Below are 13816 nucleotides of genomic sequence, written 5' to 3' on the forward strand. Positions count from 1 at the left end.
CTAGCAGCAGATGCTAGCAAACAATGCTTTCTCACCAACAGTGATGGACCAAGCCGGAGATGTACACAGCTTAACTCGTAGTGATGCATGTGTACCGTTAAGTACTGCGTTTAAACATTTTGGATATATTAATCTCATTAAACAGTTGTACTGGGAGACCTCCATCTTTATCAGTAACGTTAGCACACCGAGAGTGAGGAGAGGACCGGTGTTGTGTTGGAAACACACCTTATCCACACAGCTGCAGGTTGATGAGTTACAGAACGGAACCGTTCAGCTAGAAAGCTTCAGCTAACAAAGTAATGTGGGAACAATAATGTTCATCTTTCAGAAAATAACAGCAATAACTCCTTAGAAGTTGGTGTACGTCACCTTCATTAGCTAAGCTGTTAGCATTAGCTGCTGCTAAAGGAGCAGCAATAACTCCTTAGAAGCTGGTGTACGTCACCTTCATTAGCTAAGCTGTTAGCATTAGCTGTTGCTAAAGGAGAAAATAACAGCAATAACTCCTTAGAAGCTGGTGTACGTCACCTTCATTAGCTAAGCTGTTAGCGTTAGCTGTTGCTAAAGGAGAAAATAACAGCAATAACTCCTTAGAAGCTGGTGTACGTCACCTTCATTAGCTAAGCTGTTAGCATTAGCTGCTGCTAAAGGAGAAAATAACAGCAATAACTCCTTAGAAGCTGGTGTACGTCACCTTCATTAGCTAAGCTGTTAGCATTAGCTGCTGCTAATGAAACGGCAATAACTCCTTAGAAGCTGGTGTACGTCACCTTCATTAGCTAAGCTGTTAGCGTTAGCTGTTGCTAAAGGAGAAAGTAATAGCAATAACTCCTTAGAAGCTGGTGTACGTCACCTTCATTAGCTAAGCTGTTAGCGTTAGCTGTTGCTAAAGGAGAAAATAACAGCAATAACTCCTTAGAAGCTGGTGTACGCCACCTTCATTAGCTAAGCTGTTAGCATTAGCTGCTGCTAATGAAACGGCAATAACTCCTTAGAAGCTGGTGTACGTCACCTTCATTAGCTAAGCTGTTAGCGTTAGCTGCTGTAGAGCTGCTCTCTGCTCGTTTTTCTTCTGTACTCGAGGAACTTCTCAGCCTCTTAAAGTCCTCCCGCCTCCTCCTCACAGCAACAGTTTTTCACTTTAGAAAAGGCTTCATGGGAAACTTTTATCTTTACTAGGATCTACTCTTTAATTTTCAGGGGGAACGCCCACAATTTCAAGAAGTTTCATTCAGTTTCATCACTCTTTGCACTAAGAATTTTTATAGATTCTGCCCCTGATCTCTGTCTCAACAAGAATGATGCATTTTAAATCACATCATCCCATTTCTTAGGACTTTTCCCACGTCATTTAAACCCTTTTTAAGTTTATTCGGACTTTGTGGCTTCAACTCATCTCCTATAAAACTGATGATTTGCTGCAGCGTCGACCTTCCCTGACTTTAACTTTTTTGTCTTTTTAGAGTCAGAGAAGAGTTTTATTTGCCACTGAGTTCATAAACTTTTTTAAAATGTCAGCGTTATTGAAGATTAATGTGCACCGTCACCACTTCGAACACATAAACCATCATAATAATGACAAAAAAAAGGTTAATCGTCATATTTACGATGTTTTCACCCAAAAAAAACTTGACTTGAGCGAGTAGTTGATCATCAAAACAGATGTTTTCACTGTTAATTTGCAGAAAATGATCAGAAACAGGAACTTATCTATGAGAAATATTAGATTTTTAAGAAATTCCTCGTTATTGTGAATAATTAATCAAGTTTATTTCCTTTATTTAACCCTTGTGCGGTCTTAACATTCTGTTTACTCCCCTTTTCCTACGGGTCAAAAATGAGCCGCCCTACCAAAGCCCCAAAATAAAACTTAATTGAATTTTAAATCCAAAATCTATTTTGAATGATGAAACCACCTGTTATTTATCTATTCAACTCACTTCAATGCATTTTTTATCATGTATTTTTTGTTACACAATACAAAAAGATAATCACCAGTTTTCAGGATTACACTTTTTTTCTTTTTTACCACAAACCAGCTGCCTGTTGGACCAACAGTTTTCTTGTTTTCTCAGTTTTCTTTTACATAATAAAGGTTTATTATTGCTATTATATAAATGTGAAGTAATTACTTCTGAATTAATTATGTTGAAAGGGAAAAAAACTGAACTTTTTTCTGTTGTTTAAATGTTTTTATAATTCACGGGTCAAAAATGACCCATAAGACCATCTTTGTACCCTAGTGGTGTACAGCCCACATGGAAACATAAACAAAAATAAAGTCTGACTTTTTCTAATGATTTCTAACGCATTTCTAAAGGAAAAGTCATACAATTTCAAGTTGGAAAAAGATAGTTTAAGGTATTTTTTCTAAGACAACAGGAGGGTTAGGCAGGTAAAACATTTCCTTTTAAAGAGGAGCTTTCGATTAACTCCCTTTTTACCAGAAAGCTGAGCACAGATGATGATTTTCTGAAACTATCTGAGGCCCGATGACTCTAAAAACCACATGAAACCCGACAGGCCTCTGCTGAACTCCAGCACAGTCGCACAGCTTTTTCATTTTTGGTTTCATTTCTATGAAACGTGATATTACGGCAGCCGTGAGCCGTCTCGTGAAGCTCGGCCTTTTTTTCCCTCGCGGGGCCAACGGGGGCCCAGAATAGCTCCACATTCACAAATTAGCAGCGCTGGTTTTACCTCCAGCAGGCGGTCTTCGGCTCCCCGTAACGACAGAGCTGAGGTCGCTGCCGACGGCGTCTATAAGAGGAGCTGGTGCTGGAAACAGCTGTACACCCGAGGCAGGGAGTATTTTTAGAGCGCTGCAGCTCGCAGCCGCTGAGGCTTCAGGGTTGTCATTACTATAATGTCGGGGTTCGACAGCGAGAGGCGGCTGAAAGTCAGGGTCAGAGACTCACATCGACGGCATGTTCGGTTACACGCACACGCTTCATCCTTTAAAGAGCCAGGAATCTGTTACTCAGTGGTGACATCATGAAACATGCAGTCAGAACCTGCTGAATCCCAGTTTTTCAATGAATAAACTCAGAAAACAGGTGGAAACGGCTGATTAACAGGATCTAAATGTCCAATAAATTCTTCAAACGTCTTTCCAGCTCCTCAATTTTAAGAATTTTTTACTTTTTTAATTATTTTTGGGGGATTTTTATGCCTTTTAATGGACAGGGCAGTTGGAGAGAGACAGGAAGTAGGGAGCAGAGAGAGGGGGAAGACGTGCAGCAAAGGGCCACCGACCAACCCGAATGTTTTACTTTTTAAATGAACTGAAAGTGAATTAATGAATCAGCTGATGGAGAACACAGCAGTTTGACGGGAAGAGGAACAGCTCGGATCATCACTTATCTGCACATCTCGATCTCAGGGACAGAAAGTGACCAAAAATGTACCTGAAGGGACTGAAATGAGCTGAAAAATAACTGCAAAGAGGCTAAATTTAGCTTTTTAAACAAGCTCAAAGACCAAAGAGGAGCAAACAGGAGGAATATCTGACAGAAGGTTCATCTGTTAGCTGGAAACCAGGCGAAGAAAACTGCTGAATCAGTCAGCGTTTCGGTTTTTTGACTGTTGAGTTAGTTCTTGTTTGGTCCTCCTTCACTTCTTCTTCTTCTTCTTCTTCTTGTGTTGTTGAGCTCTGTTCACTCTGGCTGTGTTCGAAACCACAAACTACATACTATATACTTCCATACTGCATACTACATACTGCATACTACATACTACATACTGCATACTACATACCACATATTACGTATTACATATTACATATTACATACTGCATACTACATACTACATACTACATACCACATACCACATACTACATATTACATATTACATACTACATACTACATACTACATACTACATACCACATACCACATACTACATATTACATATTACATATTACATATTACATACTGCATACTTCCATACTGCATACTACATACTACATACTACATACCACATACTACATATTACATATTACATATTACATACTACATACTACATACCACATACCACATACTACATATTACATATTACATACTACATACTACATACTACATATTACATACTACATATTACATACTGCATACTTCCATACTGCATACTACATACTGCATACTGCATACTACATATTACATACTGCATACTTCCATACTGCATACTACATACTGCATACTACATATTACATACTGCATACTTCCATACTGCATACTACATACTACATATTACATACTGCATACTTCCATACTGCATACTACATACTGCATACTACATATTACATACTGCATACTTCCATACTGCATACTACATACTGCATACTACATATTACATACTGCATACTTCCATACTACATACTACATACTACATATTACATACTACATACTACATACTACATACCACATACTACATACTACATATTCCATACTGCATACTACATACTGCATACTACATATTACATACTGCATACTTCCATACTGCATACTACATACTACATACTACATACCACATACTACATATTACATATTACATACTACATACTACATACTACATACTACATATTACATACTACATATTACATACTGCATACTTCCATACTGCATACTACATACTGCATACTGCATACTACATATTACATACTGCATACTTCCATACTGCATACTACATACTGCATACTACATATTACATACTGCATACTTCCATACTGCATACTACATACTACATATTACATACTGCATACTTCCATACTGCATACTACATACTACATATTACATACTGCATACTTCCATACTGCATACTACATACTGCATACTGCATACTACATATTACATACTGCATACTTCCATACTGCATACTACATACTGCATACTACATATTACATACTGCATACTTCCATACTGCATACTACATACTACATACTACATACTGCATACTACATATTACATACTGCATACTTCCATACTACATACTACATACTACATATTACATATTACATACTACATACTACATACTACATACCACATACTACATACTACATATTCCATACTGCATACTACATACTGCATACTACATATTACATACTGCATACTTCCATACTGCATACTACATACTACATACCACATACCACATACTACATATTACATATTACATATTACATATTACATACTGCATACTTCCATACTGCATACTACATACTACATACTACATACCACATACTACATATTACATATTACATATTACATACTACATAGTACATACCACATACCACATACTACATATTACATATTACATACTACATACTACATACTGCATACTACATACCACATATTACGTATTACATATTACATATTACATACTGCATACTACATACTACATACTACATACCACATACCACATACTACATATTACATATTACATACTACATACTACATACCACATACTACATATTACATATTACATATTACATATTACATACTGCATACTTCCATACTGCATACTACATACTACATACTACATACCACATACTACATATTACATATTACATATTACATACTACATACTACATACCACATACCACATACTACATATTACATATTACATACTACATACTACATACTACATATTACATACTACATATTACATACTGCATACTTCCATACTGCATACTACATACTGCATACTGCATACTACATATTACATACTGCATACTTCCATACTGCATACTACATACTGCATACTACATATTACATACTGCATACTTCCATACTGCATACTACATACTACATATTACATACTGCATACTTCCATACTGCATACTACATACTGCATACTACATATTACATACTGCATACTTCCATACTGCATACTACATACTGCATACTACATATTACATACTGCATACTTCCATACTACATACTACATACTACATATTACATATTACATACTACATACTACATACTACATACCACATACTACATACTACATATTCCATACTGCATACTACATACTGCATACTACATATTACATACTGCATACTTCCATACTGCATACTACATACTACATACTACATACCACATACTACATACCACATACTACATATTCCATACTGCATACTACATACTGCATACTACATATTACATACTGCATACTTCCATACTGCATACTACATACTACATACTACATACCACATACTACATACCACATACTACATATTACATACTACATATTACATATTACATACTGCATACTACATACTACATACTACATATTACATACTGCATACTACATACTACATACTACATATTACATACTGCATACTTCCATACTGCATACTGCATACTGCATACTACATACTACATACTGCATACTACATATTACATACTGCATACTTCCATACTGCATACTACATACTACATACCACATACTACATATTACATACTACATATTACATATTACATACTGCATACTACATACTACATACTACATACTGCATACTACATACTACATATTACATACTGCATACTTCCATACTGCATACTACATACTGCATACTAAATACTACATACCACATACTACATATTACATACTACATATTACATATTACATACTGCATACTACATACTACATACTACATATTACATACTGCATACTACATACTGCATACTTCCATACTACATACTACATACTACATATTACATACTACATACTACATACTACATACCACATACTACATATTACATACTGCATACTTCCATACTGCATACTACATACTACATACCACATACTACATATTACATACTACATATTACATATTACATACTGCATACTACATACTACATACTACATATTACATACTGCATACTACATACTGCATACTTCCATACTACATACTACATACTACATATTACATACTACATACTACATACTACATACCACATACTACATATTACATATTACATACTACATACCACATACCACATACTACATACTACATATTCCATACTGCATACTACATACTGCATACTACATACTGCATACTGCATACTGCATACTACATACTACATACTACATATTACATACTGCATACTTCCATACTGCATACTTCCATACTGCATACTACATACTGCATACTACATACTGCATACTGCATACTACATACTGCATACTACATATTACATACTGCATACTTCCATACTGCATACTACATACTGCATACTGCATACTACATACTACATACTGCATACTACATACTACATACTGCATACTACATATTACATACTGCATACTACATACTGCATACTACATACTACATACAGTATACTGATCGATCAGACAGTATGCAGAGCGTTTACCCACAATGCATTTCGCTCCTGCCCGAGCCGAAATCAGCCGGCCTGAAGCTGATTTCTCTTAAGCTCTAAACTCTGTAAACTTTAGCAACATTTGAAACATTTTCAGGTGAGAAAGTAGTCGTTTAGATCCCCAACGTGTTGAAAACCTGACAAAATACCGGCTGTTTACAATTTTGTTCCCAAGAATTCGGCGCTACTAAAGCTAGCCGCAGTGAGCAACGCACTTCCGGTTATTTTCACAAAATAAAATACCCGTTTCCTTTTATCATAGGGAAAGCCATTACCATACAATTGGTGCTTTTGTTTTGAAAACAGGAAGTGAACCTACCCTCGTTGTAGCTAGATTGAAACTGCCGTTTTGACAGGAAATGTAGTAGTAACCTCATGATGCATACCCAACATTTCAGAGAATCCGGGAACTTCTCGCTTACTCAAACTCGCATACTAACTCAGAAAGTTAGTAGGAGTAGTAGGAGAAGTATGCGGTTTCGAACACATTCTGTGTGTTTGTATGTCTGTATCTGAGAGAGTTAGTTTAGGTTTCAGAGCCTGGAAGTGAGGACAGTATTTGAAAGTTAGGAGAAGGAAGACCTTCAACGAGCTGCTTTTTGTTTCCGGACTCGGGTTCGGGTCGATAAGGCTCGATGCCAACAGGGGTCTAAATGTGACCAGGGATCATTTCTCTTCTGACATAATGAACATTTGAGACGTCTGTTACAGCTGAGACTGTTTTTAGTTAACCGTCGGTGCAGACAGAAACAGCTCAGAGCATCGCTGCTGCCAGGAGGCACGGGGCTCTGATTTTGAAATAAATAATCCTCAAAGCGGCAGCTCGACACCTTCAACAAAAGGCTAGCAACATGCGAAGAGGTTAAAGTGTGTTTAAACCTTTAACCTGCTGAGGTCTGAAGGTGTAAAAAGCAGAGATGGGGACTCGAGTCACTGTGACTTGGACTGAAGTCGACTCGAGTCGCTGTTTTGATGACTTGTGACTTCACAAAAAATAAAAGACTTGAGACTCGACTCGGACTTGGAAGTTAAAGACTCGGCACTTGACTTGAGTGTTAAGCATCTAGCATAACTCCGAACTTTGTTCGTCATTTAGAGATCCATTCTGACCAGTAAGTGCTCGTCAAATTAGCTAATATTAACCTGTTAGCCTAGTCGGTAGTTAGCTAACGTTAGCTTGATATGATACGGGGTGGACAGGTTGGACACATTGGCCAATGATGTTTACTGACAGTTACTTATATCTTTGTGTTTTCACTTTATTAAGATCAGATTCTGCAGGTAAAATTGAAATAATCAGGTGACTTGACTTGCCCAAGAAAAAATTACTTGAGACTTGCACATGTGTGACTTGGTCCCATCTCTGGTAAAAAGCTCTATTCTGCCTCTGATAACATCTGAGACATCTGAGACATTAGTGTCATGAGCCAGAAGTATTAAATCAGAAGCTTATTCTGCTTTATGTTGGATTAACATCTGATTTTTTTTCAGCTGGAACAAATCAAATGTCGGCATTTTCAACCATCGAGTTGAACCAAATCAGTGTTTTTCCCACATGGATCTTTCACCCGAGTGTTCACAAGTCGGAGTTGAATTCATTTGTTTATTGGTTTGAACCTTTATTTAACAGATAAAAGTCCAAATGAGTTATTTTTAGTGTCTCCTCTGATTAAAATTAAATGTAAAACAGGAATCAGAAGCATCAAGCAGGGTGGCCGCGGGTCCTTAAAAAGTCTTAAAAAGTCGTAAATAAATTTTCCTGAAAATAAGACCTTAAAAAGTATTAAATTGTCTTAAATTCAGATTGCATGGGTCTTAAATATTTGTGTATTTTTCTTTTTGCTCTAAAGGAACAGTATTTTTTTTTTTTAATATATTTACTTGATTTTATAAACATTTGTTCATGGGACTTAAATGTTCTGAAAATATTGTAATAAATTTAATTTAGGACAGTGATGACATTTTTGTGATCTTTTCGCACGACACACATTTAGTCGATGTTCTTAAACTCAACCGTCATTTGTCATTTTACCGTTTTACTGTCAGTGTGTTTACTTGGTATTTCCATCGTACGTTTGGTCTTAAATTTCATTTAGAAGTGGTATTAAAAGGTCTTAAAAAGTCTTAAATTTAACTTGTTTATACCTGTATGCACCCTGATCAACACTCATCGTCAGCCTTCTTTAAGGACGCTTTTTGATGCTTTGGGAGCTCAGGACGCTTTATTTAAACTGATGTTTTCCGTCTTCTCTGACCGACAGCAAGCCTCCAGACCCACCTTCTTTGCCCGGAAGTTCGAGGCCAGCGTCAGCCAGGAGATCATCAGCCAGCTGGACGCCTACCTGTTCGGGGCGCACCCCCCCGGCACCCCGGGCCTGCAGGCCTACTGGGAGAACATCTTCGAGCAGGAGACGGACGGCCTCGCCAGCCTGTCGGACGCCACGCTCAGCCACTGCCACGCCTTCGCCCGTATGGGACAGAGCCGCGCCGCCGGCTCGCTGCAGGGGCGTCCCGACGACAACAGCTGCAGGTACGGAGCGCCAAAAACAGACATCTCAGAGGAATTTCAACCCTAAAAGTCAATCAATCAATCAATCTTTATTTATATAGCGCATTTCATACCACAGGCAACTCAATGTGCTTTATAAAGTAGTGAATTTACTTTAATCGTTTTAACTTTAAAGTCACAACGGTGGCTGAGGGAGTGAAAAAGCTTCCTGGCAGCCTGAGATGGACGAGTCAGTTCAGTTCAGTTCAGTTCAGTTTGAGTTCAGTTCAGTTCAGTTTAGTTTAGTTTAGTTTAGTTCAGCTCAGCTGAGTTCAGTTTGAGTTCAGTTCAGTTTAGTTTAGTTTAGTTTAGTTTAGTTTAGTTTAGTTTAGTTTAGTTCAGTTCAGCTGAGTTCAGTTTGAGTTCAGTTTAGTTTAGTTCAGTTTGAGTTCAGTTTGAGTTCTGTTCAGTTTAGTTTAGTTCAGTTTAGTTTAGTTCAGTTTAGTTCAGCTGAGTTCAGTTTGAGTTCAGTTTAGTTTAGTTTAGTTCAGTTCAGTTCAGTTTGAGTTCTGTTCAGTTTAGTTTAGTTTAGTTTAGTTCAGTTTAGTTCAGCTGAGTTCAGTTTGAGTTCAGTTTAGTTCAGTTCAGTTCAGTTTAGTTTAGTTCAGTTTAGTTCAACTGAGTTCAGTTCAGTTCAGTTTAGTTTAGTTCAGCTGAGTTCAGTTTGAGTTCAGTTTAGTTTAGTTTAGTTTAGTTTAGTTCAGTTTAGTTTAGTTCAGCTGAGTTCAGTTTGAGTTCAGTTTAGTTTAGTTTAGTTCAGCTGAGATCAGTTTGAGTTCAGTTTAGTTTAGTTCAGTTTGAGTTCAGTTTAGTTTAGTTCAGCTGAGATCAGTTTGAGTTCAGTTCAGTTCAGTTCAGTTCAGTTCAGTTCAGTTCAGTTTAGTTCAGTTTAGTTTAGTTTAGTTTAGTTTAGTTCAGCTGAGATCAGTTTGAGTTCAGTTTAGTTTAGTTCAGTTTGAGTTCAGTTTAGTTTAGTTCAGCTGAGATCAGTTTGAGTTCAGTTCAGTTCAGTTCAGTTTAGTTCAGTTTAGTTTAGTTTAGTTTAGTTTAGTTTAGTTCAGCTGAGATCAGTTTGAGTTCAGTTTAGTTTAGTTCAGTTTAGTTCAGTTTGAGTTCATTTTAGTTTAGTTTAGTTCAGTTCAGTTTAGTTCAGTTCAGTTTAGTTTAGTTCAGCTGAGTTCAGTTCAGTTTGAGTTCAGTTTAGTTTAGTTTAGTTCAGTTTAGTTTAGTTTAGTTCAGCTGAGTTCAGTTCAGTTCAGTTTAGTTTAGTTCAGCTGAGTTCAGTTTGAGTTCAGTTTAGTTTAGTTTAGTTTAGTTTAGTTTAGTTCAGTTTAGTTCAGTTTAGTTTAGTTTAGTTTAGTTTAGTTCAGCTGAGTTCAGTTCAGTTCAGTTTAGTTTAGTTCAGCTGAGTTCAGTTTGAGTTCAGTTTAGTTTAGTTTAGTTTAGTTCAGTTTTAGTTCAGTTCAGTTTAGTTTAGTTCAGCTGAGTTCAGTTTGAGTTCAGTTTAGTTTAGTTTAGTTTAGTTCAGCTGAGTTCAGTTTGAGTTCAGTTTAGTTTAGTTTAGTTCAGCTGAGTTCAGTTCAGTTCAGTTTAGTTTAGTTCAGCTGAGTTCAGTTTGAGTTCAGTTTAGTTTAGTTTAGTTTAGTTCAGTTTTAGTTCAGTTCAGTTTAGTTTAGTTCAGCTGAGTTCAGTTTGAGTTCAGTTTAGTTTAGTTTAGTTTAGTTCAGCTGAGTTCAGTTTGAGTTCAGTTTAGTTTAGTTTAGTTCAGCTGAGTTCAGTTCAGTTCAGTTTAGTTTAGTTCAGCTGAGTTCAGTTTGAGTTCAGTTTAGTTTAGTTTAGTTTAGTTTAGTTCAGTTTAGTTCAGTTTAGTTTAGTTTAGTTTAGTTTAGTTCAGCTGAGTTCAGTTCAGTTCAGTTTAGTTTAGTTCAGCTGAGTTCAGTTTGAGTTCAGTTTAGTTTAGTTTAGTTTAGTTCAGTTTTAGTTCAGTTCAGTTTAGTTTAGTTCAGCTGAGTTCAGTTTGAGTTCAGTTTAGTTTAGTTTAGTTTAGTTCAGCTGAGTTCAGTTTGAGTTCAGTTTAGTTTAGTTTAGTTCAGTTTAGTTTAGTTCAGTTCAGCTGAGTTCAGTTCAGTTTGAGTTCAGTTTAGTTTAGTTTAGTTCAGTTCAGTTTAGTTCAGCTGAGTTCAGTTCAGTTCAGTTTGAGTTCAGTTTAGTTTAGTTCAGTTCAGTTTGAGTTTAGTTTAGTTTAGTTCAGTTTAGGTTTAGTTTAGTTTAGTTTAGTTCAGTTTAGGTTTAGTTTAGTTTAGTTTAGTTCAGCTGAGTTCAGTTCAGTTCAGTTCAGTTTGAGTTCAGTTCAGCTCAGTTTAGTTTAGGTCAGTTTAGTTTAGTTTAGTTTAGTTCAGTTTAGTTTAGTGTAGTTCAGTTTAGTTTAGTTGAGTTGAGTTTAGTTTAGTTTAGTTCAGTTTAGTTCAGTTCAGTTCAGTTCAGTTTAGTTCAGTTCAGTTTAGTGTAGTTTAGTTTAGTTGAGTTGAGTTGAGTTTAGTTTAGTTTAGTTTACTTTAGTTCAGATGAGTTGAGTTGAGTTTAGTTTAGTTTAGTTCAGTTTAGTTTAGTTTAGTTTAGTTTAGTGTAGTTCAGTTTAGTTCAGTTCAGTTGAGTTTAGTTCAGTTCAGTTTAGTGTAGTTCAGTTTAGTTGAGTTGAGTTGAGTTGAGTTTAGTTTTGTTCAGTTCAGTTTAGTGTAGTTTAGTTTAGTTGAGTTGAGTTGAGTTGAGTTGAGTTTAGTTTTGTTCAGTTCAGTTTAGTGTAGTTTAGTTTAGTTTAGTTTAGTTTAGTTGAGTTGAGTTGAGTTGAGTTTAGTTTAGTTCAGTTTAGTTTAGTTTAGTTTAGTTTAGTTTAGTTCAGTTCAGTTCAGTTCAGTTTAGTTTAGTTTAGTTTAGTTTAGTTTAGTTTAGTTTAGTTTAGTTTAGTTCAGTTCAGTTTAGTTTAGTTTAGTTTACTTTAGTTCAGTTGAGTTGAGTTGTTGGGCTTTAATACCCAGTAGTATCATGACACTTTTATCTTATTCGATTTTGTTGTATTTTATTGCTTTCACTGTTCTTTTATTGTTTTTATTTGTTTTTACTTATTTTTCTCTTTATTTATGACCTGCTGTAAAGCACTTTGGTACACCGTAACGATTGTTTGTAAAGGGCTGTATAAATAAAATACATTTACATTCACCAGAAGTGCAAATAGCAGCAATAAATAAGTTAAGTAATGTGCAAGTGAAAGCAATAATATAGTGCATTTTTACAGAAGAGTAATTACAGATGCAAATAAATATACGGATTAAAGTGCAGTAATATATACATCTACATTGAGAGAGACTGGATGGAAGGAGCCAGGCTGTTGTTGCTTATCCTGCACTGAGCCGGAACTAAAGCAGAAGTGGGTCACGTTCTCCATGAAAAATAAAATGATAAAGTCTTTGCTGGTGGAGTGCAGACTCAGGACGCTCAGATGAAATGTGTCTTTCCAGCAGACTCACCTCCGCTGGTCCAAATTAAATACGGAGATAAGGCCCGCTTGTCCTGAGGTACAATCAGGCTTCAGTTTGGGCTCAGGCTGGATTTTTCCAGAAGGTACAAGGAGGTGCTTGTTGCTGCAGTCGGGTGGGGATTGGTGGTCACCCTGGGCGGAGGCAGCGTTCAGAAAATGCCCGTCTGTTCCCTCTCAACCTGCCCAACGTCTGAGCTGGAAACGCAGCTGATGTCACACATGGCTCCGCTCACATCGGGGCTTTTTCATCCACGTTTTAAGGAAAATTCTGCTTTATTTCCTCCTTTCTTTGCCGGTAAATGATAACTTTTCCCTGCTGGTGTGGAGGCTCGGGGAAGCTGAGCTGTTGCTCTGCG

General features: G+C 36.6%; 1 protein-coding gene across 1 annotated transcript in view; it reads left to right on the plus strand.

Moving 5' to 3' along the window:
• The window catches only part of LOC142371771 (xylosyltransferase 1-like), a 66634-nt gene that overhangs the window by 41480 nt on the left and 11338 nt on the right, over positions 1 to 13816 (plus strand). Inside the window, exon 8 of the mRNA XM_075454507.1 lies at positions 9639 to 9907. Coding sequence (XP_075310622.1) covers positions 9639 to 9907 — 269 coding nt within the window. The remainder of the gene's footprint in view (positions 1 to 9638; positions 9908 to 13816) is intronic.

Source organism: Odontesthes bonariensis, chromosome 21 (assembly GCF_027942865.1).
Source record: "Odontesthes bonariensis isolate fOdoBon6 chromosome 21, fOdoBon6.hap1, whole genome shotgun sequence".
Classification (NCBI taxonomy): domain Eukaryota; kingdom Metazoa; phylum Chordata; class Actinopteri; order Atheriniformes; family Atherinopsidae; genus Odontesthes; species Odontesthes bonariensis.